Source organism: Xiphophorus maculatus, chromosome 11 (assembly GCF_002775205.1).
Source record: "Xiphophorus maculatus strain JP 163 A chromosome 11, X_maculatus-5.0-male, whole genome shotgun sequence".
Lineage (NCBI taxonomy): Eukaryota > Metazoa > Chordata > Actinopteri > Cyprinodontiformes > Poeciliidae > Xiphophorus > Xiphophorus maculatus.
Genome location: NC_036453.1, coordinates 21,044,515 through 21,071,147, shown reverse-complemented (window position 1 = coordinate 21,071,147; position 26,633 = coordinate 21,044,515). Strand labels below are relative to the sequence as shown.

The window sequence follows — 26,633 nt, the reverse complement described above, 5'->3', positions numbered from 1 at the left end:
ACCCTGCAGTGTGTTCCATGATGCTTAACTAGACATCCGGACAGTGTGTATGGAAGATGGCGACACTTATTCTCCCCGGTGAATGGATCAAAAACTGGGAAAAATCAGGAAAACACGAATTGTGAGTACATTTGAGCGTCAATAAATCTCCTCACAATAGAGGGGGGGTTATAGTTTCCGTAAAACAAAACAAAAAAAATGTGAGAGCTAGCACTAAAACGCCCTGCGGGCCAGTGTTTGAAATATGCTAGCTGTAGCAATCGAGGAGTAACGTTAGCAAACAGTTTAAGTGGCCTAACTTGCGTCGCCGTAAGGAAATGTTGAATGTACATATTATAAGTAACTTGAATATAAAATATAATAATCTGACTCAATTTTATAACATTTTGAACTTGACGTATTCTAGCATGCTAAACACATTTGCTCGCTAAGAGACTAGCTAAAATTGTAAACACGCACCAAGCTAGTTAAAATCCACCTAGCTAAGTCTAGTGCTAAATTTATCTGATCCCTAGTTTGTAAATAAAGTGAAAAATAGTGCCAACTTCGGGGGATTGTGGCCCATTGACGTCCTACAGACGAGTGATAGACAGCCAGTAGAAAACAAAACTTTGAAGGCAATCTTTTATAATATAAAAACTAATAAATCATGTGGAGGGAAACAACGGAGCTTGATGCTACGGCTAGTTAGCAGTAATGTTAGCTTCGTTATTGGCGGTTTCAAGCGCTTTATTTAATTTTCTTCGCTTTTATCAATTTTTTGAAATCGAAATGATGATTTATTATTAATATTGCCCACCCAATCTTTTCAATATAATGACTCGTTGACGAGATACAGAGACGGTGTTAAGAAGGCGATAGCATTTTGTTTTGACACTCAGTCGTTTTTTTTATTATTAGCATCTGATATTAGATGCATTTTAAGAAATAACAAATTAGCAATGGGAGCTAGTGTAAAATTCTAATTCTTGGTTTCCACCGACGGAATATCAACAACAAGCATCAACTTTATAGTATTCAAACAGTTACCTTTGGATCGTCCATACCCCGTGAACGATTAGGCTTTTAAATTTGGGACAGAGGGATGATTTCAAACTAGAGACGGCTTGGTATGAGTGAAGATTTACCAGATTTTTAATAGATCCATCTATTATATACGTCATATATGTGCTGTTACACACAGCTACAGCAGCAGTTAGTAACCTTAGGCCTCGCATATCTGAGAAAGGCCTGCAGTTGTGCTAAAGCTAAAACTCCTATGCTTGCAAGCTTGTGTATGTGGCTGACAATGTATTCACACAAAATTGCTTTACATCATTCAAACATGCAAATCACATTTAAATAATTCTCCTCAGTTAAACCAGTTACGTTAATGTATGTTTGATTTGTGAGACATTTGGTGAAGACATTCAGAATGTTACTTCAGCAGCAGGTGGCAAATGAAGCGAGGAAGTTTCCATTTTCTATGTTTCGCTTTTAATGTTTCTCTAAACCATAATATTAAATCTGGAATGCCCTGCAGCAAACAAATGGAAGTTAAAAGTGATTGTGAACAATATATTTTTATTGAGAGATGAACTGTAGCCACAATTAAGTATTAGATTTAACCCTCTCATGCATGAATTATGATCCTTTGTGTCAGAATTTTTTTCCCCATTTTTTAAAATTCTTTTCTTAAGGCATAAAAAAGGTAGGAATTTTTTTTTTGTAAAAATAATTTTTTTTTTATTTTTAATTTTTACGTGATCAATTGTAATTTTGTCCAAATACAAAGTTGTTATTTGAAAAATACATCAGTAGTATTGTTCCTTAGGGGTTATCTGATGTCACAATATTTTTTTTACTTGCAAGAGTCGTCTACAGTAGAAGGAGGGACCGGGTCGGTTCTCATGCTTTTTTGTCTGTCGGCCATATTGTATTTAACAAAAATAATTTCTTGCATTTGCAGCTGATGGCCAGTAGTTGATGGTATATTTTATGATGCATTAGTGTCCACTTCAGTGGTCTGTGTGCATTTATAACATAAAAATCCACAGGAAGCACAAGAAAATGGCTTTTAGATAGCTGTCCACTGTAGTGACCACTATGCATGAAAGGGTTAAGCACTATTTATGTAGCCATTGCGCCCTTGTTTAAATTGAATAGTTTTAAGAGACAAGTCCACATTACTAGCAATTCACCCCTTTGTCAGATCTTACCCTCATATACTTATAAGCAGATTATGGGGAAAAAAGTTGCTTTAAATCTGCGTCTGTCAAAGCGTGTATGATTCCTCGGTTGAATATGAAATGTCCCATTGCAGAATGCTGCTTTTGGTTACAGTTAAAATTACTTTTTGTTTTAACTTTTTACTTTGATTTTTTTCTGCAATAAATTATGCAAAATATCATGATTACAATTAAGATCGCTCATGTCCAGTTTGTAGTTATTTTGCTTTTTATTGTCATAATTTTGAACAATTGTGAAGTTGTTCAAAACTGCTGTCACACTTGATTTGATGGGGGAAACATGTAAAAAAAAATTTCCTGCTCTCAAAGATCCGTAGGTGCCATGAAAATAATAATTATTGTTTTTTGTTTCAAAGCCAATAATGATTTGCATTTGTTTTTAGCTGCCTTCTGTCTCTAAAAACACTCCAGAAGGCCTTTTCTTCATTGGAAACCAGGTCATGTCTGCACATTTGCAGTTAACAGTCGTTGTTGGCAACCACTGCTAGATTTAGCGACTTTACAGACAAATAATTGGTATTGACCAAAATCGGCAGATCTGGCTTTTTGAAGATTAAAGACCAGCCAGAAAACTGCAATCGGTGCAGAGTTAGACTCCATCCAACTGGCCAAATATATTATTAACATGCAGAGGATGAATGAGTAATTTTTAAAAATCGTACCAAATATTTCACCCAAGCAGTCCTTTGCGATTTCCCACACTGATTTTGCAATAACTGTTGAGATTAGATACATTTTGCAGCTCCGTGTGAAAATCGCCAAAAGCTTTCTTTCTTGTTTGTGGGTTGTTGTCTGACTGTAGAGTTCATTTTCACTGTGCAACTTGTTTTCAACAACTATGAGGCACATAAGGTCGTTATCTATCAGAGACGTAATCAAGTGCACTCTGTTTTGGTTAGTATTTGGCCTAAGAAACTGAAACTTGTATGGAAATATGTTCTGTTAAATTGATTTTGTTGGTCATTTCTTGATTAAGCTGTAAAAAACTATTCTTTGTCATGTTATGTTGGATGAATTAATCTCAGTTTGTCTATTTTACATTCCAGTGTGCAACTCTGCAAAGAGCTAACAGAAAAAACTGATCATGGGAATGAAACTAAAGGTAAGTTGGATAATAATTTCCTTGTTGATGTGAGTCTGGCTGCATAAAGAAACTTTTATGATATTTATCAGTCATTTGTACATTTTCTGAATATTGCACAGTCCCTGTTAAAATCTTAATCTGACATTAGAAAACCTGATAGCAATGATGCTCAGATAAAATCTGTTATTCCAACCTAAAAACACTTCCACTCTTCTGTTTCTGATCATTTGAACCTTGTGCTTTCTCATGTGTTCTCTGAAGTTGGACATGTTGTGTTTTGTCTCTTTAGACATACAGGCCGCTCTTTATGAGGTCTGCTCGCAGGTTGTCCAGGGTAACCTGAAAATTGATCTCGTTTCCGCTGTCCTCGGGGAAATGATGGTAGGAATATGTCCTCTTTTTCATGCAAACCCTCCGCCTCCATAAAGCAGAGCAGAAATAACAAAACAGTCTTTTGCTACTGTTCAGTTGCAACATTTTTGTGAATTATAGCTTTTTTAAAATCAGGAACGTAATGACTTTATGTTCCTTTTGCCCTTCAGTAAAGTGTAATTGATCAACCAAAGCTATACTAAAGTTTTTAATACGTTTTGCAATAAAAATAAATCCACAATACAGTTTGCTTTAATGAGTCATTGCTTTGTTGTACTCATCTTAACGTGCCTTTGTTTTGTTTTTCAGGAACTCAGAGATGATTTGCCATCAATTTTAGCAGATGTGTTCTGTATATTAGGTATACTATACAGTTTGAAATAATAGTTATTCAATTTAATAAAACAGAGATTGATATCTTTATCATGCTCTCTTCCCTTGCCACCACGTTCTTTTACATCAGATTTAGAAACTGGTGCACTAGAAGAAAAGAACAAGCGGGACCATTACACTCATTTAGTGGGAGCCTGTTTGGTAAGAGCTTTTACCAACATTTGATTTTGGTTTAGCTTTTTTTAGTGACTGAAACTATATATTTATGCATGTGTCTCAGAGCTTCTCTCATAGCTTGCTTTGAGATGAACTGGGTTGTTAATACAAGTCAATTTTCTCAGCGTAGCAGCTGAAACATTCCTGCTCTTCTGGTTATTTTTTTCCATTAAAAGATGGCTTATACAAAAAATTGGTCATTTATGTGAGGCATTATTTACTGGTATTGTTGGTACTTCAGTATTTGTCATCTAGTATTTACCTTTCCGACTTCCATCCTGTGTTTTATTATGTCAGTCTTTTGTACCGGAGGCCATCCTGAAAGAACGACTCGACCCAGAGACCTTGGAATCTCTTGGATTGATAAAACAAGCTCATCAGTTTAATCAAAAGATTGTAAAAATCAAGACTAAGCTATTGTAAGTAAGAGCTGTCCGCCTCTTGTTTTGCATGATGCATATCCAGTACTTTACTTTATTTTTTCCCAACTTTTCTTTCTATTCAGTTACAAACAGCAGAAGTTTAACTTGCTAAGGGAAGAGAACGAGGGCTACGCCAAACTGATCACAGAACTCGGTCAAGACCTTTCCGGCAATATCACCAGCCACCTCGTCCTGGAGAGCATAAAGTCCCTCATAGGTACTAAGGTTGAACTACCTTAAGTTGTTTCATTAAACATTTATAACATTATTTCAATGTGAGCTACTACTTGCCGGGTTATCAATAATGATTGATCGTACCGCTATACTCACCATCGATTACAGCTGTATCAATCGACAAGTTTTCAAATGTGGATAGTTTTTGAAATGTCGTTCAAAGCAGTCTCGGTAACACTTTATTTGACGGGTTGTGAATAAGACTGTCATGATACCGTCATAAACATGACATAACACCTGAACTCATGAACGTGAGTAAGTCTTCATGAATATTTATGACTGTCATAAAGTGTCATTCCGTAAATTATGACACTTTTAATACAAAGTTGACATTATTCAAAATGTCTTTGTTATGACAACTTGACATTAACCAAAAAAATCATGATCTGACATAAATTTGTAACAAAAGTATTACTGATTAAATTTTAGCTTTAATAACATAAAGCTACATCATTTTTAAAGTATTAACCAAATGACACTTTATGACAACAGTCATAAATATTCATGAAGACTTACTCATGTTCATGACAGGTGTTATGTCATGTTTATAAAGGTGTCATGACAGTCTTATTCACAACGCGTCAAATAAAGTGTTACCGCAATCTCTGATTGTCTTCTTCTTCCATCTCTTTGTTTTCACCGTAGGCTGCTTCAATTTGGATCCTAATCGGGTTCTGGACATCATCTTGGAGGTGTATGAGAGCCGGTCTGAACAAGATGAGTTCTTTCTGTCCCTCATCAAGTCCTACATGTGTGAGCCAATCACCCTCTGCCATATACTGGGCTTTAAGTTCAAGTTCTACCAGGTGAGTGAGCGGGAAGTCCAGGGTTTTGGTGTTGTAACCCTGCAATTTATATCTTAGTGAATTGAAAGCTGAATATCATTGAAAAAATATTTTATTTCAGTAATTCTATTCAAAAATGTTCACCTTTTGTATTGCTTCATTACACAAAAGTCACACATTTCAAATGTTTCTATTAATTTTGGTTATAGCTTACAACTAATCCTTTTGCAAAAGCTGGCTACAATACAGCCACTGAACTTTCCATTATCATGTTTGGATACATCAGTCTATGGAAGCCTCTTGAGCTGTAACGTTTTGTGGCGTTTATTCTACATGTGGAGGGTGTGCATTGCTTTTGGCAAGACAACTCTACAGTCTTCTCCATGACTATGTGAAAAGAATTAAAATTTTTGGGCCTTTTGTAATAATTTTCTCAAAAACGGTTGCATAGATTCTGATTGTCATCAATATTAACAGAGGTAAACAAAATCTATTAAAATATATTGTGATTTTCTTGTATTTTAAAGCAGGAACCCCTGAAAGATTCTCCTCAGCTTGGATGAAATAAAACAACCAGATTTAAAAACGGATTGTTTTGCATGTTTTTCATAAATAATGTACTGACATATAGTGTAATTCTTGTCCAGGAACCTAATGAGGAAACTCCAAAATCACTTTACCACATTGCTGCTGCTCTCCTGAACCACAAGCTGATAGAGCTGGAGGATCTCTATGTTCATGTAAGGAGAAGAACTGCAACTCATATTCTAAAACATTGACATTTCTTCACTGGTTTTTTGGTCCCTTACTGGACATTTCTAATGTGTTAAGCAAATGCGACCTTGAATAGTTAAAGAGGCACGCCTTTGCTTTAAGTTTTTTTTTTTAATACACCTCTTTAAAATTATTTCTGTGTTCTCCAATTCCAGCTTATGCCAGTAGATGCCACCATTGTAGAAGAACACAAACGGGAGATTTCAGAGGCCAAGCAGATCGCTCGCAAGCTGGTGACGGTCGTGCTTCCCTCGGAGAAAAGTGAAGACAAGGAGAAGGAGAAAGAAAAGGAAGAAGAAAAGAACGAGAAGGTGAATAACTCTCTCGTTTGTTGCCTGTTTTAGGGAGACGCTCTCAGTCAGGTTCTACTCCATCCTGCTTCGTTCTCAATATCTTCATTAGAAATGATCAATTGGAACAGTTTGAATAATACATCACTGCAGCGTGGCCCCTTCTGTGCTAAGCTTCGTAACTAATGTGCTCATTATTTAGCTTTAATTTATCTTAATTATTTGAATTACCATTCTTTCCAATTCCTAAAGCCACCTGACAACCAGAAGCTCGGTCTTTTGGAGGCTCTACTCAGGATCGGAGACTGGCACCACGCCCAGAGTATCATGGACCAGATGCCGTCTTTTTACGCTACTTCTCACAAGGCCATTGCGCTGGCGCTTTGCCAACTTGTACACCTGACCGTGGAGCCTCTTTATAGAAGGTACTTATTATCATGTCGCACAGATTGTCCAGTGTTTTCCCACAACAGCCAGACAAAAACCATGAATTTGAGAGCTTTGACGCCAGTAAAACCTGACACCATGCTGTGTTCGTTAAAGAGCTGGCGTTCCAAAAGGAGCAAAGGGCTGTGCGCTGCAACCGCTGAAGAACAAGCGGGCTCCTCAGCCCACCGAGAGCTTCGAGGATCTACGGAAAGATACGTTCAGCATGCTCTGCTACCTGGGCCCTCACCTCTCCCATGACCCCATTCTCTTTGCTAAGATAGTACGATTGGGCAAGTCCTTCATGAAAGAGGTAAAGCCGCTTCCTTGTGTATTACCGCACCTATGTGATGGTGTCCTTTTGACCCATTTTCTATGTTTTCGTTTCACAGTATCAATCTGACGGTAGACCTGAAGTGAAAGATAAGATGGTTAGTGACGGACTAAAAATCCTCTGAAAGATAACTCCTCATGAAACGGTCCACCTAAGCTCGGTGTACATGAACCCTATTAACACTGAATGTATATTTATTTCAGGAGATATTGTTGAGCTGCTTCCTGAGCATCGCAGATCAGGTGTTGCTGCCCTCTCTCTCTCTAATGGAGTGCAACGCCTGCATGTCTGAGGAACTATGGGGCCTGTTTAAGCTCTTTCCCTACCAGCACAGGTAAAGACCTTGAAACATTGAACAGAGCTCTGTGAAATGTTAAAGCTCAGCATCTTGTTTTATATCTGGAGTCCCTCTGATAATCCGTTTGCTGAAATATAAAGGCAACTTTTGTTGAATTTTAAAATTAGATTTTTTTTTTTGTACGGGTTCCAGAGAAAAGGAATGAATTCAAGAGCATATTGCTTTTTATTGACATATGAAAATGGAATTTTCTTCCATTTCGTAATTGTCTACTCTGGGTGTATCAGATAAAATGCAGCCAAAATGCACCGACTTGTGATCAAATATTAAAAAGCTTCACAAGTAAACAAAGCAGGAATTAATTACTTGCTTTATGGTGCAATAATTGAAAAAATATATCCTTCCAGATCTTGAAGTTGGTGGATTGTTCTGGCGATTCCTGTCAGTGCTTTATTATTGTTATTTACCAACTTCCTGTAAGTGTCTCTTCTCTTTGTGTTTGTACAATAAGGTACCGGCTTTATGGGCAGTGGAAGAATGAGACCTACTCCGGCCATCCATTGTTGGTTAAAGTAAAAGCCCAGACCGTGGAAAGGGCCAAATACATTATGAAGTAAGAAGATTAATTTCTGTCCGTTTTTTTTCTCCATCCAAAATATAAAGTTAGTAATTCACTAATAACAACATGTGAGTTGTTGTCTAAAATGTATACGTTTCTGGAACTCAATCTTAATATTTTAAATCTCTAACTCTAGTGTTGTTTCTTTTTCTTTTCTTCGTTTTGGGTGGAGATGTACTTCAATGTTCATGTTAAGTATTTATATCGAAACTGAAGAACAGCAACATTAAGCTAATTGTATCATTTTAGTTTCTATGCATTACCGTCTACCCACAATAATGTGAGATAAAAGTTTATTTGGTTTATAGGTAACTTTAACCGGAGTCAAGTGTGAGGTTACTAAGTATGTATTTTGTTAATGCTGCATAATTACTTGCCAAGCTCGATTAATTAGAATATTATATCAAAGCTCATTTATTTCAGTGACTCAATTGACTAAATGAAGCATATAAGTACACAAACTGATGTTTTTAAGTCATTACTTCTCTTATTGTTTTCTGCCTGCAACAAAAAAATTATACTGAAATGTAGGCTTAATGAAAAGTATGTTAAATGTCTGCTTATAGGTTGTTTGGTTCAAAAGATACTTTAAATCTGGCAATCATCATCTGAACACACATCCTAATTGGCTGAGATTTATCTGTTTTCTCAGTGTTTTTTTGCCTGTCATAAGTGTCACACATTTTACTGTATATTATTGCTGAAATCACTTTATTTCTTGTTTTTATTTGTTTTTTCCCCCCCTCTTCCCCAGGCGCTTGACCAAAGAGAACATAAAACAGTCTGGACGACAGATTGGCAAACTGAGCCATAGCAACCCCACCATCCTCTTCGATTACGTTAGTATAGTCGGCTGCAATTATTTTACTCTGAATTGTTTGGATAAACTCTGAAAAGACACACAAATAATACATTTATTTTAAAGTAGTTTTTAATCATGTAACACAGCATGCTTGCTTCATGTGGGTTGTTATCTTTGTTGTTGTTTATGTTGTGGCAGTTTTCCAGATCTGCCAATTTGTGCCTGTCTGCAAATCATGCTTTCATTAGTCAAAATAAAAACTGGTTTGGAAAACTCCATGTACAAAATATTTAAAATCATTTCAACTGGTTTTGTAGTACAATGTCTCATTTACTATAAATTTTTGTTTTTAACCCCTCTGGAATTGAAATTGTATAAAATGATGGGATGTTATAAATTGTATGCCATTAGGAGTAGCTTGAGGGTTTGATTTTTAGTGGCTGCACATTTACTTTTACAAATAGCATTTTTGTTTAGCTCTGCTTTAAAAATAGCAGCTGTTATCAGTTCATGCACACTAAATCTCCTCCACCGTCTTCTTGCCTATCAGATGTTGTCTCAGATCCAGTGGTACGACAACCTCATTGTTCCGGTGGTGGACTCATTGAAATACCTCACATCTCTCAACTATGACGTCCTGGCCTGTATCCTGCACTTTCTGCTCGTAAATGTTTCTGTTGACGTCTTAAAAGAAAAAAAGAGCCGTGTTTCTGTGTTGTTCCTCTGAACTCTGACCTCAGATTGCATCATCGAAGCTCTGGCCAACCCCGAGAAGGAGAAGATGAAACATGACGACACTACACTCTCCTTGTGGCTCCAGAGTTGGTGTTTTCGCTCTCAGAATTTGCATGAAAATGCAGAGATTGAGTATATGAGTCACATCTCTGTGTTTTTGTTATTCAAGGTTTGGCAAGTCTGTGTGGAGCCGTGTTCAGAAAATACCCGATTGAATTGGCCGGCCTTCTGCAGTATGTTACCAACCAGCTGAAGGCGGGAAAAAGGTCAGAAAAACCTAATGTGTCTATATAGCAACCAAGATGCTATAGGCAACAGCCTTTTTCAGCATTTTACCATGATGCATTCAGTGATGTATTGAAGTGTGTGATAGTAACTTTACAGCTTTACTTTCTAACGTAAACATTTGTGATATATGCTAATGCTAGGCATTGCAAAGGGTCACTTGTTTATTAATTCGACTTGCAATGCATTATTTATTTTGTTAAACAACACGAAATGCACATTCTTGTAATTACATTAAATTGTTAATTTAGAAGACTATCTAGCTGCTGTCCATGTTTCTCTTAAGTGGCTTTTTGTTGTTGCAGTTTTGACTTGCTGATTCTGAAGGAGGTGGTGCAGAAAATGGCTGGCATTGAGATCACAGACGAAATGACTTCAGAGCAGTTGGAGGCCATGACAGGAGGAGAGCAGCTGAAAGCTGAGGTACAAAAGTCTATAATGTCATCTGTGTGTATGGGGTGTGTTTGCCCTGCAGTGATGTCGGTATTCATAAATATGACCGTGTTCACAGGGCGGCTACTTCGGCCAGATCAGGAACACAAAGAAATCTTCTCAGCGCCTGAAGGATGCTCTGCTTGACCACGAACTAGCGCTGCCGCTGTGTTTACTCATGGCCCAACAACGAAATGGAGTCGTTTTCCTGGAGGGAGGAGAGAAGCATCTAAAACTCGTGGGGCACCTTTATGACCAGGTTTGCACCTTCTCAATAGTCTATTTTTAAATACCTTTGAGTTTCCAAACTGTAAAAATATTCACCCTGAAGAAACTTTTCTGTTTTTTTTTTTTTTGTTTCAGTGTCACGACACACTGGTGCAGTTTGGTGGTTTTCTAGCCTCCAATCTCAGCACAGAGGATTATATAAAGCGAGTTCCCTCCATCGACGTCCTTTGTAACCAGTTTCACACCCCGCATGATGCCGCTTTCTTCTTGTCGCGCCCCATGTACGCACATCAGATCTTGGTTAGTGGATTCCCATTTGCTCCTCAGACCATTAAACTTGCTCTTATCACCTATTGTGAGACCTAATCTTGGATAATCGATTCAAATTATTTTATTTTCTAAAACCACAGTCAAAATACGAGGAGCTAAAGAAGGCTGAAAAAGGCAACCGACAGCAGCAGAAGGTCACCAAGTACGTGGCGGCGTGCGAACAGGTGATGATGCCGGTGCACGAGGCTGTGATGTCGCTCCATCCGGCCAGAGTCTGGGACGATCTGCGGCCTCAGTTCTACGCCACCTTCTGGTCGCTCACCATGTATGACTTGGCCGTGCCGCATGCTGCGTATGAGCGGGAGGTAAACAAGCTAAGGGTCCAGATCAAGGCCATCGAGGAGAACTCTGAGATAGTAAGTATTTGTTTAACTGGAATGTGTGCCTGTTTAATTGACAAACAGAAATCAGAGCAGTAGAAGATAAAGAGCTGTTCTGACAGTTTTTTTTTTTACATTTATTTTAAGCCTTTAAATAAGAAGAAGAAGGAGAAGGAACGTTGCACAGCCCTGCAAGAAAAGTTACAGGAGGAAGAAAAGAAACAAATGGAGCATGTCCAAAGAGTTCTGCACCGTCTCAAGCTGGAAAAAGACAGCTGGTTGTTAACCAGTAAGTATCATTAAGCACGCGTCATTCAGTCTTCAGTCTCTGCAGACAAAGGATGATTTAACCATAAATGTTGAAGTTTTCATGAAGTCTCGTGTTCATCTTGCTCTGCGATCTCATGCGACTCTAAAAATTTCATGGCAGAATCCACAAAGAACGAGACCATAACGAAGTTCCTGCAGCTGTGCCTGTTCCCTCGCTGCATCTTCTCCTCCATCGACGCCGTGTACTGCGCCCGCTTCGTCGAGCTCGTCCACCAGCAGAAAACCCCGAACTTCTGCACTCTCCTCTGCTACGACAGGGTAAGAGATTCAGGAAACCTGTGAGAATATTTCAATACTAACCTTGCGGGGTTTCTTCAAGCAGAACTTCATCGATTTTGATTTATTTTGTATTGGTTATAATGAGCGTTGTGGTTACTAAGGACACCTAGACTCTTGGAGTGGGTGATGTGGCTTAAAAATAACATTTTATTTAAGATTTTTTTCTCATACAAGATGCAATTTCTGAATTTAAGTGATTTAAAAAACATTTTTTTTACTTGATTTTGTTTCTGAAATCTTTTCCCCCTGGAAAAAAAAAAATAACAAAATTTTTTTTTACTTGATATTGTTTCTGAATTTTTTTTTTCCCTGTCTTTTATTTCAATCATCCCTTCTGTAAGTTGTATCAGTATCAAAGTATCAGGCTATGAGAATTTTTGTTATGCGAACATAGTCATAATATTAGCAGGAAATGGTCACAATTTCACCAGAAACATCACAAAATTGAGAGAAGTTGTCCACAATTAGATAAACATTATTAATATGTTGTAACCTTCCTATCAACTAAAAATAGTGCTGTTTGAGATGCATAAAAACTCAAAAACGTTCTGCCTTTCGTTATATTTTTCACCAGTGGACGTCGCCATTTTTCCACCTGCTCAACGCCGTTGATGACACGGTTTGTTCTGTTCTGTACTGGAACCTACAGGGTAAACACAGGAAGGCTAACTTTACCCGAGTTGTTTGTTGTATTGTGTTTGCTATAAATTCAGACAATGCCACATTACGTCGCTGTTGATTGTAAGAAACAACAAGTGAGATAAGTCTGCATCGCTTCCCACGTGAAAAAAAGAGGGAAAGAGTTAGAGCGATCGGATCTAGCATATCTCATTTACCCAGAATGCATTGCAGTGTAAACAACATGACGACATCCGCGTGACAATATTTTATTTAAATTTATGAAAACAGCCTGCGTTATTTCTACTGCGTTGTTTTTACATCTGAAATAAACATTACTCACACAGATTATATTGTTACAGCTAAAGGTGGATCCCTTTAAAAGCTGTGCTGGATTGTTTTGCAGGTTTTCTCTGCCATCATTTACACGGTGGCCAGCTGCACAGAGAACGAGTCTCACCGCTACGGCCGCTTCCTCTGCTGCATGTTGGAAACGGTGACCCGGTGGCATAGCAACCGCGCCGTCTACGAGAAGGTTCGCAGCTCTGCCAAATTTCTGCATTTATTTGCAACATTTTATTTGCAATAACTGACATTTTGTCAGATATTGTCAGCGGGTATTTGATAAGTTTCTTCTTATTGCGCAATTTGTAGGAGTGTGTGAATTATCCAGGCTTCCTGACAATCTTCCGAGCCGCAGGGTTCGATGGAGGAAACAAAGCGGATCAGCTGGATTATGAGAACTTTCGGCATGTGGTCCACAAATGGCACTATATGCTGACTAAAGTGAGCTGGCCTTTTTATGATTCTCTGTTTTTTTTTTGTTTTTTTTGTGATTTTTGATGAAAACAATCAGAGAAGATGCCGCATTTTTATAAATATTTCTAATCGATTCTTTTTTGTCTAGGCTTCAGTCCACTGCCTGGAAACAGGAGATTACACCCACATCCGGAACATTCTGATCGTTCTTACCAAGATCTTACCCTGCTACCCAAAGGTCCTGAACCTGGGCCAAGCGCTGGAGTGCCGGGTCCACAAGATCTGCCTTGAAGAGAAGGATAAGAGGCCAGACCTCTATGCCTTAGCAATGGGGTAACACAGCATTGTGTGCTCCATGTGGAGCCTTTAGTTAGCATCTTTTTCTTGAAGCTTTGAGATAAAACAGAAACATACACAAAGTCTCTTGAGAAGCTTTTGCAACTATCTGGCAGGATTATAGCTTATTGATTCACTTTGGAATTATTTCTAAAAATAAGATTTTAAATCATATCTGTTTGAGGAAATTTAATTGAGTTCAAATTTTGGCCTCTTCTAGCTTGCGTGCAATTTTTTTTACTTTAGCAGTGAGTCAGTCTAAAAAAAGGAAGTTTTTAATATTAGACAGCAATGATTTCAACTAAAAATGAATCCAGTCTGATGTGGAGAGGAGGGCAGTTCTGACCAGTGTGAGCTTGACCAAAGCTCTTCAAGGTTAATTACAGGGGACTTCTCTGTGGATCCACAGTCCCACTGCTTAGTTACTGATAGACATTGTAGCTTTGAATCCTTCAGAAAATGAAGAAATGACTGATTTCATCCATTTTTAGGGATCAATCACAAGTTTCTAACCTCTAATTCAGAACAAAGAACAATAATTGATGAATTTACAGAAGGAAAAAGTGAGATTTTCAGCGTTGTGCCCACTTCCCACCCAAAAATGGATTTTTCAATATTTGACCTTCTAGCGAGACGTTTGGCTAATTCAGAAATTTTTTTGTGACTGAATTTGAATCCAATTGGTGTTCTTGTTATGAAATAGTAATATTTCATTTAATCGCAAAGCAATCGGAGGAGCTTATTTTGGCTCTGCAGATAGTAGACCTCTGACAATCCATCTGTGTTGGTAAATAGGAATGTTTCTGCCCAGAAGAAGAAGTGACTTTCTCTATGTGAGATTCAGAAGCTGTTTTTGGGGTTTCTCGTTCCTTTGTGCAAACTGCGTGTGCGTCTTGCAGTTATTCAGGTCGGTTGAAAAGCCAGAAGGTGCACATGGTCCCTGAGAATGAGTTCCACCACAAGGACCAGCCAGCTCGCAGCGCCACGCCGGCGAGTCAGCAGAACGGCCCTGGAAGCACCGGCAAGCCCGCCGCCAACACCAGCAAGACCGAGGAGGGGGGATTTGAAGACGGGGGTGAGTAATTAATAACTGTTTATTACTCTTATCTATTGTAAATCCGCCTGCTTGTTGAATTTCTAATTTATGCGACCCTGTGTTGCTCAGACCGGGTCAAGGATAAATCTCAGGGGACCACAAAACCAGTCAACAAAGCCAACAGCACAGCAGCCAAAGTGACCACCAGCAATGGAAACGGTGCTCTCAACAGGTAACCTGCCTCACATATGACATGTAAACATATTCCTGACAAAACAGGGTTCATTTTCAGTCTTCAAAAGTATGGAGAATATATTCCAGGTTTGCGTAAGTGTGGAAAGATGACAAAATACTTTGGATTTTTTTGCAAATTTTTACTCCCTGTTCAGCGATAAGATCTATCCATTTCTCACACTCTTTTCCTTCGCCGTCAGTTTATCTGTGATCCATCTATTAGCCATCATCCATTCTCCCATCTGTTTATTTTCATGCATCAATTTTTCCAGCCAAGTCTCTGATCCAGCCACCATTCAGCCTTAATCCACCCAACCATCTATCTTCAATTATCCATTTGTTTGACTACCAGACACCCATCCATCCATGTCTGTATTTTTGATAGATTTCATCTTTTACATCTGACCTAGGGCTGTGTGATAAATCAATTGATAAAAAAAATTTTAATGAAAATTTAATGAAAAATCTGGATTTTTTTTTTTTATTATTATTATTCCATCAATGCTCTTCTTGGGATTTTATTTGTCAGCCCACCCAAGGCCTAAAATCTTGTTTCACAGTTTGTAATTATTCAGACTTTGACTTCAGGTGAGCTGCCAGAATGAGTGATTGAAACTAAAGAAAGTTTTTGAAAATATTTTCCATCATTTTACATTTTTTTTTTTCAGGAAAAAAATGAATGAAATTGGAAATCAGATTTGGTATGAAAAAAATCAGAGATTTTATTTTTAAGCTCTCAAGAAAACCCTCTATGGTTAAATTGATTGTATTGTTTGTACTATTAAAACTCATAAAGAATCCCAAGAAATCCCACTCTGAAAAAGGATGAAATTTTTACGTAAAAAATTATGCAGGAACTCTGATTCAACTTTATTAAGTTTTGTCTTTATTTAACAATTTTTATTTTAGTGTTAGAAAAACTGCTTGCAAGTGATTTTGTTAAGTAAAAAAAAACAAAACTTTGATCTGCTTGCAGCACCAAAGCTGTAAAAGATGACAAAGAGAAGAGCGGGAAAGAAAAAAAAGAAAAGAAAGAAAAGACGCCAGGAAGCACACCAGAGACGACGAAGGCAGAGAGCCGCAGGGAGAAGCAGAGAGACGAAAGAGCGGGAAAGGAGGAGCGGTTGCTGCGCGAGGGTAAGGAGAAGACCCCGAAAGCAGACCGGGAGAAAGTCAAGCTGGACGAAAAGAGCGGCAAAGACGACAAGGCCAAAGCCGGAAACGGGGAGCCAGTGGAACCAGGCAGAGACGCCGTCAAGGAATCCAAGAACAAGGAGAAAGGAGACAGGAATGCTGCGACTGCAACCCTCAAGTCACCAAATCCGAGATCCGATTCAGCCGAATCTGAGAGGGGTAAGAAGCTGTTACATGTTTGTCCTCCAAAGAAATCAAAATTTCATTCATAATGCTCTCAAGTCTTAAATTTGAGTTGGTGAAACCTGCAGAAACCCGGTTAAAGAAAGAGATAAAGTGGTGGGGTATTTTCATCATGGATGCTGGCCGTCCAGATCAACAACTTCTGCTTTTTCGTCTCTGCAGATCACAAAAGACGAAAGCTCGACAGTCACTCGTCCCCATCCCACTCCTCATCTGTTAAGGTTAGTATGGCCTGAGGAAGGCTGTGCCCGTTTCTTCTCTATCTGCTGGAGCATTCCCTGCCTTGCACATTCCAGCAGCTCCGAAGATCATCCCGGGAGCGTTGTCGCACCGCAGGCACGGCATCTGGAAGTCTCCCGACTCTCCAACATGGGAGTTGGAAACCATTCCATGGACTTGAGCTGAAAAGGTTCCACTATTGGGAGAAATCCTGAAGGACTTAGTCAAGAGAATATTATGTATATTATATATTTTCATATTGAAAAAAAAAAATGCCTATTTTTATAGAAGTGAAAGCAGTCGGTGTGCCTTCGGAAGAATCTTTTGACCACGTTTCTATATTCCCGTGGAGTTTTTTTTTTTTGTGCTTTTTAAAAAAATATAGTATTCCCGCCCCGTCAAGAAGTCTCCAAAGGCAAAGTGTTTTTTTTCCTCCGACCAGGAGCCGTATTCAACCAGTCGAAATAGTCTCCAAGAGCTTTTTCCCTCCATTTTTCTGAGCTCTTCCTTCTTTAACGCGATGTAAAGTACCTCGGTGTCGCCCCGGAGCCCACTCAAAGACGGATGGTGTCCAGCAAACCTCTGTGGCGGCGCCTCCAGAGAGTCTCCACGTCCGAGTCGCCGGCCCCTCTTCCCTCTTCGCTTCTCGAGACGGCCCATTCCATCAACACCACCAGCTTCGCATCGCACCGAGCACGCCCAGTCGGTCCCGCCGCCAGCGCCGCTACACTCGACTCTACAGCTTCTGGCCGTCTTCGCATCCGTCGCTCCTGGCAAGCCATACGCGGAAGAGAGAGCCGCCAGCGCCCCGAGGAAGACGAGAGAATGAATGTTGCGAATCCACCAGAAATGCTGTGGAAAATAAAGCCTGCCCCCTACAAAGAGAGTGTGAGGGAGAGAGTGGGTGAGACCTGAGTCGTCTGGAGCCTCGGCCCAGCCACTGGCAGCTTGTGATAGGCATTTATTTAATCCTTCCACGAGAGAAATAGGCTCCATGTGTCTTATCCATTCCTGAACTGTAAGTGACAGCAGCAGTTATCTCTATAGGGATGCACTCCAAACACACACACAGGCACACACCTGCACTTACACACACACACACACACACACACAGTCACAGATATGACCACTATTAACAGCACTCGCACTTTAGAAGTATTGTTATACCAGCTACGCTGATATAGCAGACATGCTTTAGTGTTAAGACTTACTCCATATTTTACACATGCTCAGGGTTTTTCTATTAGATCTTATCTATTTTCTAAGTGTTGACATTCCAGATGTTGAGTCTATGAACTCTCCTCTATGTAATAACTTTGTCAAAGCCTCAGTTTCTGAAGGTCAGAGATCAAGGGAGGAGTTTGCTGTTGGATCGGCCTCTCTCCCCCCTCCTCTTCCTCTTCTACCGACTTTCTACTGCTGTCTGACAACCTCCTCCTACCTCCCACCCCCTCCCAGCTCATCTGTCATCTCCATTCATCCCTACAGGACAGTAGCAACGAACTCAAGGATCCTGCAACCAAGGTTTGAACCGGCTCTGTTACTCTTACGTACAGTCTTCCCATTTTAGCGATCTGATTGTGTGTGTGTTGGCGAACTCGCCTTTTTGCAATATAAAGTAGTTTTAATGTGATTCTCCAAACAGTTCTCCAATTGTTGTCGCCTCAAGATCGACAGTATTCGTGCCTCAGGAAACTCTGCACACGTTTTACAAAAGTGGTGGATAATCCTGAAGTGGAAAAGAAAAGGATGCATGGTTTTTCAAAATTTTTTACAAATAGAAATTACCGTAGTAAAAATAAAACAGACTGACATGACACGGTCATAAACTTGACATAAGAGCAGTCATGAACATGAAGGAGTGTTCATGAATGTTTATGACTATTGTCATGAAGTGTCTTTTGGTAAATAATGACACTATTAATGCAAATATGCATTAAAGGTTACATTAAAAGTGCATAAAAAGTGTCAACTTAGCATTATTTGGTAAATAACTACATTTTTATGCAAAGCTGCATTAAAACGTACATTAAAACTCAACTAAAAGTGTCAACTCTGCATTAAAAAGTGTCATTATTTATCGAATGACACTTCAGGACAACATTCATGAAGACTCCTTCATGTTCATGACAGGTGTTAGGTCATGTTTATCACAGTGTCATGTCAGTCTTATGCACACCCCTTCAAATAAAAACGTTACCAAAGTTTGTTTTTTTTTACTTTTTTTGCCGCCTTTACTTTGATTCTCCGAAATAAAATTTAGTGCAGCCAATTGCCCCCGGGAGCCGTTCCTTGATAATATTTAAGTGATTGGAGTTCAGCAAAAACCTGTTAATCAGACATCAATTGAAGCCAGGTGTGCACAAGTTCAACGCACCTGAATCAGATGAATGGCTCGTTAGAAGTTGCATGAAATTAACTCTTGTGGATTGGACTTGGGCATCATTGATCTAAAATGTGTAGAGCAGTGTGCCAGGGTTGGAACGTACTGGAAGATGAGGATTTTCTTTCCACTTCAGAATTATGTGTGTGTTAGTTTGAGATATTTGCATTTTTATTGACTGCTTGATAGGGGGGGAAACATTATTATTATTATTATTATTATTATTATTATTTGGATGGACAAGGCAATTGTAGCAAGCTGGACAATTAAACATGCAAGAGACGGTCATTTTATTCATATTTTAGTAATACCATGTCACTAATGAGCAGAAACCTAATTATTAGTCAAATCTGGTACCTGACCATTTAAGCCAGGGGTCTCAAACTCCAGTCCTCAAGGGCTGGTGTCCTGCAACTTTTAGATGTGCCTCTGCTGCACCACACCTGAATAGAATAATTAGGTCATTAGCAAGGCTCTGGAGAACTGATCTACACAAGGAGGAGGTAATTAAGCCATTTCATTCCAGCGTTTTGTACCTGTGGCACATCTAAAAACTGCAGGACATTGACCCTCGAGGACTGGAGTTTGAGACCCCTGATTTAAGCTCTTGCTGCCAGCTCTGCTCTTTGGATTTACTGCTTCTTTTGTTTGTTTTTTTGATGAACCAATGAGTTTAAATTGCATATTTAAATCAATATTCCCTGTCTTCAGTTCCTTCACCCAAGTGATGTCGTTAAAAAAAACAAGAAAAACTCAGATTTTGTTCTGGTTAGGTTTTTTTTGGTTTTTGTGGTGCAGCAAAAAGCCTTTCCTTATCTCAGGTCCCATTCAGTTAAATGGTTTTACCATCTGTAATTGTAGATTTGTACACTCCCAACAGCTGTGGCGATTGCTGTTCTAATTAGACTTTTTTTGGTTTCTTGGTGATATTTTCGTTTTTGTGGTAGCAGTAGTAAATTGTTTCCCTTAGGGATAAATCTTCTTGTACCCATGGGCTGCTGTAGAGATGAAAGGGGGGGGGGCTGTTGCCACGGAGGAGTAGATTTCTGCTGATAAAACCTCATGAACATGAATTTCATTTTAAAAACAAAAAACCCTGATTTTAAAAACTTTGCAAGAATGAAGGGTAATCATTTCCTGCATGAAGTACATACATTTGTGGTATTAAAACGTAACATTCTCTGAAATTGTAAAGTCAGAAATTTGCAATAAAAAACTCAAGTTTACAGAGGTTTAGACAGTCAGACAGTTGCGACAAATAAAATCCCACAAGTCCTCTCAGTTGAAGTGGTAAATTTAGGAGAGGTGCATCTGGATATTTTCCAAAGTGGAAACGATTTCAAAGATTTCTCCATGAATGCCTTGGAAAAAGATCTGCAATGAACTCCTGGGACTGCGAGGAAGGAGCTGTAACACGGCTGCTTTGGATGTGAACCCGGAAGATGTTCTAATGCAGGAAAATGGACTCGGACTTACAACTTACATTTTGGAAAATGTTTGTTTTTTCCTACAAATTTCTGACTTTACATTGTCACAGAATGTCTTAGTAAATGTATTCATTTATCATGGAAAAGGTTCTCTCTTTATTTCTTGCAAATGTAAATTTTTTTCAGCATCAGTATCCATTTCTTTTATTTTGCAATGATGTGAAAACAAATTTCCAAGGAGTTTTGTTTTTTTGTTTTGGGTGAAGATTAACTCCTCCTTGACAACATGGATGCAGATGAAGTTTGCTTTTTGGTTGAAGGAGTCCTCACACACACACTGGTGTGAGGAGGACGGGAGGCCAGTGAAGAGAGCGGAGGATAGGGGGAATGTTTGCTCGCTCTCATCAAGATGGTAGCTGCTGAGTTTGGGACGCACTGGAGCCTCTGCAGGCTCATGAGAAGTGAAGTGTGTTACAGTTCTCTGGTCTGCAGGAGACAAAGACATGGACCGACCTTTCACCATCTGAGAGGGAGAGAATGAGACGAAGTTTGGAAATGCGTCAGAGGTGACGGGAGGTCTTGCAGAAGTAGTTGATATGACATTCAAAAATGAGTCGGGGGTCCATATGTGTGGGTTCTTACTTTATAAAGTTTGATAATTTAGAGATTTAAAAGAAAAAAAAAATGTTCCTGACATTTTCTTATCATTGAATAGTTTTTGCTTTTTTCTTTCCCAGTTGCTTTGCAATACATACACAGATCTTAAGGTGTTTGCTTTACATTCTTCTGAATTCAGAAGCGCATCATTTGGATGGTCCAGTTCTGTAGAAGACAGGTGTAATAGCTGCTTTTTTGTTTTGTTGTTACTTATTGACTTATATGTTTCTAATTTAAATTTTGGTGCAAAATGGATGAAATGCATGTTCTATGTCAAAAAAAAAGGCCAAAGTCTATGTAATGTGTTTAAGTTTAAAAACTGGGAGTTCTCTGTAAACAGCACATAAAGGGACATTTCTTGTTTTCATGAAGTGTTCTTGTTGGCATAGAGGGGCTTCAGCACAATGATCTTCTTGGTTTAGATACAAAGACTTTATTCTGTTCGTTTATGAAATGCAGAATATAGCGAAATATACTTTCAAATGCAAGTTGACCGATCAGATCGGTCCACTTGATCAGTTTTGAGCTTATAACCAATCAGCTCTAACAGTGAGAGGATGTTTCAGCAAGAAGTAGGGGTGGTCGATTTTGTGGCATAATGTGATCATGATAAAGGTGATGAGAGTTATTTATTACCTCTTTTATGGCAATCACTGCATAGCAACACATTCATAGTCCCACAAACACAAATACTGCTCTTGGAGAAACAAACCCATGTGTAATTCTCTTCTTTAGGACACCAGTCACATAAAGAAGTCAGATTTGCATTACTAGACTGCATTTAAATCATATTTTAAAATTTGATATTTGATACTTCCATTGAGCAAAAAGTGGAGAAAGTAGTAAAACTCTCATGTCTACCTATTTCTTATCCCATCTTTGAGATCCGACATTAAAAAACATTCAGTTTTAATGATATCATAATTACCACTGGATGATCAGTAGATCGGGTTTTGGATACATTTCAAAAGACTTTCTTCCTCGTTTACATCTGTAGAACTCGATCTGTTCAGATGGAAGATGGCATTTTGTTTCTTTTATGACTCGTGTGAAATCTCTTATTCTCGCTCCCTTCCTTGCGTGGCTGTAATATGTTTTAATGTTGAATGTTTGGGAAACAGAACTGCAGCAGCTGAGTCAATCTGTTTAGATTTGTGCAGTTTGCTAATCCCTGATTGTGACTCCCATTAGTACTCCTGAAAATCCCTTCTTTACTCCACAGGTTGTTTGACTGCACAACTGTATGCCTTCTTTTCTAATTGGTTGCCATTTTGTATTGTTCTCTTGATGGCAGAGTAAATATTGCATCGGGTTGAGTACAGATGACTTGAAGAGCAAGCCGCCTTGGAATTAGAAAACAAGATGTTTAGGGAGAGAATGAGAGAACGGTGTCTTTGCTTCATCCTAAAGTATCAAATCTACAGTACAGACCAAAAGTTTGGACACACCTTTTAATTCAATGAGTTTCCTTTATTTTCATGACTATTGACATTGTAGATTCACACTGAAGGCATCAAAACTATGAATAACACATGTGGAAATATGCACTAAACAAAAAAAGTGTAAAACAACTGAAAATACCCCTTATATTCTAGTTTCTTCAAAGTAGCAACCTGTTGCTGTGATTACTGCTTTGCACACACTCTGCATTTTCTTGATGAGCTTCAAGAGGTAGTCACCTGAAATGGTTTCCACTTCATAGGTCAACCTGCCCTGTCAGGTTAATAAGTGGGATTTCTTGCCTTATAAATAGTCGTGAAAATAAAGAAAACCCATTGAATTAGAAAGGTGTGTCCAAACCTTTGGTCTGTACTGTACATCAACTTAGATTTTGTTACGCCAAATAAATAAATAAATAAATAAATTGAATGGGTCTGAATTAAGGTTGATGAGCGAATCAATGTTTGCTGCTCGTGTGGCTTTAGTGGCACTAAGCACTTTTGTCTTGTTATTGTTGCCGTTACATTTTTGGTGTTTTTCCTCCAGTACTTACAAAAATCGGCTCAGTTTTTTTTTTCTTTTTCAGTGAACATCAAAGTGTTATTTTTCCTGTTCCTCTCTAGAGTAGGACAGAAGATCCATTGCATTAAACCGCAAACTCTCGAAGACCACAGCAATGGGCCATTAAAGCTACAGGGATTACTGAGAGTGTATGTTAGAGGAGGGTTGGAAAAAAAATCAAAGACAAATTTTATTGACGATCCCTTATGTGATTGGGTTCATCCTCCAGAACCGTCCTAAAAACCAGAGCATCTAACGAGAGATGAGAGGGATTTAGACATGAGGCCATTTGGGCTTTTGAAGGCGAGCAGTAATGTTTAAAAATCAATACAAACACGGAGAGGAAGACGAGCGCAGCGATGAGTCACTGGCAAAACTGAGTTCATATGAATCATTTGTAAGGATTTCTTACAGCCTGATGATGTTTAATAGTTTTGCTATATTAAAATTATTATAAGTTTTTAAAAAAAAGAAGTGTCTGAATACGCTGCCTGGACACAAAACGGATACCAACGTCGTTAATGTCGTCTTAGAGTGATGCAAATCATTAATGAGGATTCGGCAGCAGAGTCAGGCTTCAACTTGTTTGTGTTCTGTTCATGTGGGATTGTTTCCAGCAGCACATCAACTTTAATTCAGTTGCCCGGTCCAAGAGCAGAGAGAGGGAAGTGGAGAAGAAAGACACAGAGAGCGTACAAGGCCGATCCAAAGAGAAGAAGGAGGAAAAGGAGCGGAAAGAGAGAAAACGAGTGAGCGCTTTACGCTTAAAATACTGACCAGTTAGAGACCAGATGGGGAAAGGCAGTTGTTCAGCTCACAGACGCATTGAACTACTACCAGCGGCAGAACATTTGAGCATTTTTAAGCGCAGCGTTCATCAATAAATGCCTAATAACGTCGCTTCTCTTTTAGGATCACGCCGTTAACGACCGCGAGGCCAGCCAAGAATCCAAGCGGAGGAAGGACGAGAACGGCACCAGTAAGCGCCTTCTGTCCCGACAGGCGTCAGCCGTCTCGAGTCGACCGCGGTGAAACGCAAAACAGTGAACGTGACGGCGGAACCGTTTTCTCCCCAGATTCCTCCAAAAACAGCCAGAGCACCAGCCCTTCCTGCGACTCTCCACTGACGCCGGAGAAGGAGAAGACCAAGAGATCCAAATCCTCGAGCAAGGAGAAGGCCGAGTCCGTGAAAGCCGAACGAACGTCTTCCGGAGGCAAGAAGGTCAGCTCGGCATTCGTTACTATGGCGACGCTCATTATTTACCTGCATGTGACTAGCCTATTAAGATAAAAACCCATGCATTTTATTTTGTTTGCATAAAATGAATTATCGTACGTACGGATTTTTGCATTTGGGAAGTGGAAGAAAAATACGTTGGTTTCATATTTGTTATTTATAAAGTGAACCTTTAATTCGTTCTGCAGGAGTCCAGACATGAAAAGTCTGAGAAGAAGGAGAAGAGGGACAGCGCTGGAGGGAAGGAGGAGAAAAAGCAATATCCTTGAGTGAACAGTGACTTGAAAATCTTACCGGTAATCTCTTTTTTTTTTTTCTTTCTTTCTTTTTTGACAAGTTGTATATTTTTGACACACACAGTCTGAGTTGAGTGCTTGTCTTTACTTCGGCACCCTAATCTAAGCAGCCATAGTTTCCTCCGTTGTTCTGTGTGCCGTGTGTTTATAAATCTGTCTCGAATTAATTTGGTTTTTCTTTTTGCTTCCATCCTGATATCATTTATTGTATTTTTATTCGGCCGTGTTGCTCAGGTCCAACGAGTGTTGCTGTGTGCACAGTCATACAACAGAACTGTTTTACAGATTCGTCTTTGAACAGCTCAGAGTGTCTGACTGAGGTAATATTTCCTACCTGTGTGGTTATGTTGGGGTTTAAACTGACCATGTTCTCTGTGACTTAAACCTGATCTCTAATGGGTGAAACGTTTTGCTCTGTATGTTGACAATTTGCCCACACTCTTTAAACAAATCAGTGCTTTTGACTGTTTTTAAATAAACTTTAGGAGACACTAATTAAAAAAATGTTCAGCAATATCAAAGGAAGCGGTTCTGGTTCCCGCCTGAGCTTTTTTCCTCTGGATATTGATGGAGCACATTTTAGACAATCAATAGTCCCGGGTCTTTTTAAAAAAAAAAAAAAAAAAATTTTTTTTTTAAGTGATTCAGTTTCCCTTAACGACCACACTCATAAGTCGTCTGACAAGCACAGATAATGTGTACTAATCAGTGAAGGTAAGAACCATTCAGCTTCTTTCTCGTCAATCAGCCTTCTTGGAGTCGCCTGATGCATTTTGTTTCCTCCCCTCTGTGCTGCAGCAGAAATGGATAAGCTGTACTTTTATCTGCAAGACATCCACAACTCCACCTGTACCACTTATTGACTTTCGTTTTTATTTCCGATTGTATTTTTCCTTTACTTTTTCTTTTCTTCCCCCATGCCTGTTAGCTGTGGTTAATTCACACATCACCCAATTATTCTTCCTGTTTCAGACGATAAACCAGCCGAATAAAATTTGTCTTCTTTTTTCCATATATATATAAATATACATAAAATAGTTTGGGCACAAGGTGCTGCTGTAATCACAGTGTTACTCCTACCAGAAATGTGGTTACTGTATGAAATGATCTGTTGGTAGCAAGCGGTCATTGATTCAATAATCGCATGTTTGAAAACTGTTTTTGTTTTTTAGTTTTATTTTTGTACAATGTCGGGCCTTGCTTTTTTTTTGCTTGTTTTATTGAATATAACCTGCGTTCCCATACTCACTTACCTCATATCCTTTTGAGCTACTTAGATCCTTTTATTTATTTATCTTCACCTTCATCTAAGTAGGACAGCAAGTATAAGTGAGGAAATAATACCTAGGACCAGTTTGTATATTGTGTACAATAATAAAAAGCATAACATGAAATTCGCATCATGTTATTTCATTCTTTTTATTTTTCTTTTTTTTTTCCCGTGTCCCATGCAAGTTCTCCTGTGAATTTGTGTTAATCAGGTTTTTACATAATTTATAAAAAAAAAAAAACACAAAAAAAAAAAAACAGAAAAATGTCGGTTCAACTTTGATTCAGATGTAGAATTGTAAAGAAAAATTCTGACGCTCTGTACTCCAAATGCAACTGTTTCAAAAATGGCCTTTGGAGATTTTATCTGCTGTACTCAATGAGTGTATGTTTTGTTTTTTAAGAAAAAAAAAAAGAAACTCAATAAATAATAGTTTTCTTAGTGTCACTTTAACTCTGTGTCTGTCCTTTTTTATTCTCTGCAAGACTGGAAGCTGTAGATTAGAGACTTTTGATAATCAGCATGAATGTTCGGCCAGACAAGCTCTGTTTACCTTTGATTAATTAATTGTAGAAGCCCAACAGTAGTCGGGTCTTTCTGTTACTTTTGGAGTAGTGAAATTAAACC

The 26,633-nt window shown here is 38.8% G+C and overlaps 1 protein-coding gene across 7 annotated transcripts; it reads left to right on the top strand.

The window, feature by feature from the left end:
- Window positions 1–2: 2 nt before the first annotated feature.
- On the top strand, window positions 3–26,459 carry thoc2 (THO complex 2). 7 transcript variants are annotated; one of them, XM_023342955.1, is made up of 39 exons: window positions 4–121; window positions 3,275–3,330; window positions 3,602–3,693; window positions 3,994–4,045; window positions 4,148–4,218; window positions 4,531–4,652; window positions 4,739–4,872; window positions 5,535–5,695; window positions 6,322–6,414; window positions 6,604–6,759; window positions 6,991–7,163; window positions 7,282–7,477; window positions 7,557–7,595; window positions 7,702–7,832; window positions 8,308–8,409; window positions 9,170–9,254; window positions 9,768–9,861; window positions 9,958–10,038; window positions 10,122–10,218; window positions 10,543–10,660; window positions 10,749–10,928; window positions 11,033–11,197; window positions 11,308–11,583; window positions 11,695–11,836; window positions 11,978–12,135; window positions 13,181–13,309; window positions 13,429–13,560; window positions 13,682–13,866; window positions 14,769–14,944; window positions 15,035–15,137; window positions 16,116–16,492; window positions 16,679–16,737; window positions 18,224–18,259; window positions 23,824–23,952; window positions 24,116–24,182; window positions 24,280–24,425; window positions 24,629–24,699; window positions 25,404–25,450; window positions 25,538–26,459. In XM_023342955.1, the coding sequence occupies exons 1-38, from the start codon at window positions 57–59 to the stop codon at window positions 25,429–25,431; spliced, it is 4,677 nt and encodes a 1,558-aa protein (XP_023198723.1). In that variant the 5' UTR covers window positions 4–56; the 3' UTR covers window positions 25,432–25,450; window positions 25,538–26,459. The 7 variants fall into 7 exon arrangements, with proteins under 7 accessions (XP_023198727.1, XP_023198723.1, XP_023198725.1 ...); XM_023342957.1 differs by having other exon boundaries at window positions 23,821–23,952; window positions 25,410–25,450; XM_023342958.1 differs by having other exon boundaries at window positions 23,821–23,952; window positions 25,410–25,450; window positions 25,535–26,459.
- The last annotated feature ends 174 nt before the right edge of the window (window positions 26,460–26,633 follow it).

Bases quoted from the DNA above. Each gene is read 5' to 3' on its own strand.
- thoc2 (XM_023342953.1), top strand. From the start codon at position 57: ATGGCGACACTTATTCTCCCCGGTGAATGGATCAAAAACTGGGAAAAA. The intron at 7,596-7,701 runs GTTAGTGACGGA...TATTTATTTCAG, and splicing joins CTGAAGTGAAAGATAAGATG to GAGATATTGTTGAGCTGCTT. The intron at 13,867-14,768 runs GTAACACAGCAT...TGCGTCTTGCAG, and splicing joins CTCTATGCCTTAGCAATGGG to TTATTCAGGTCGGTTGAAAA.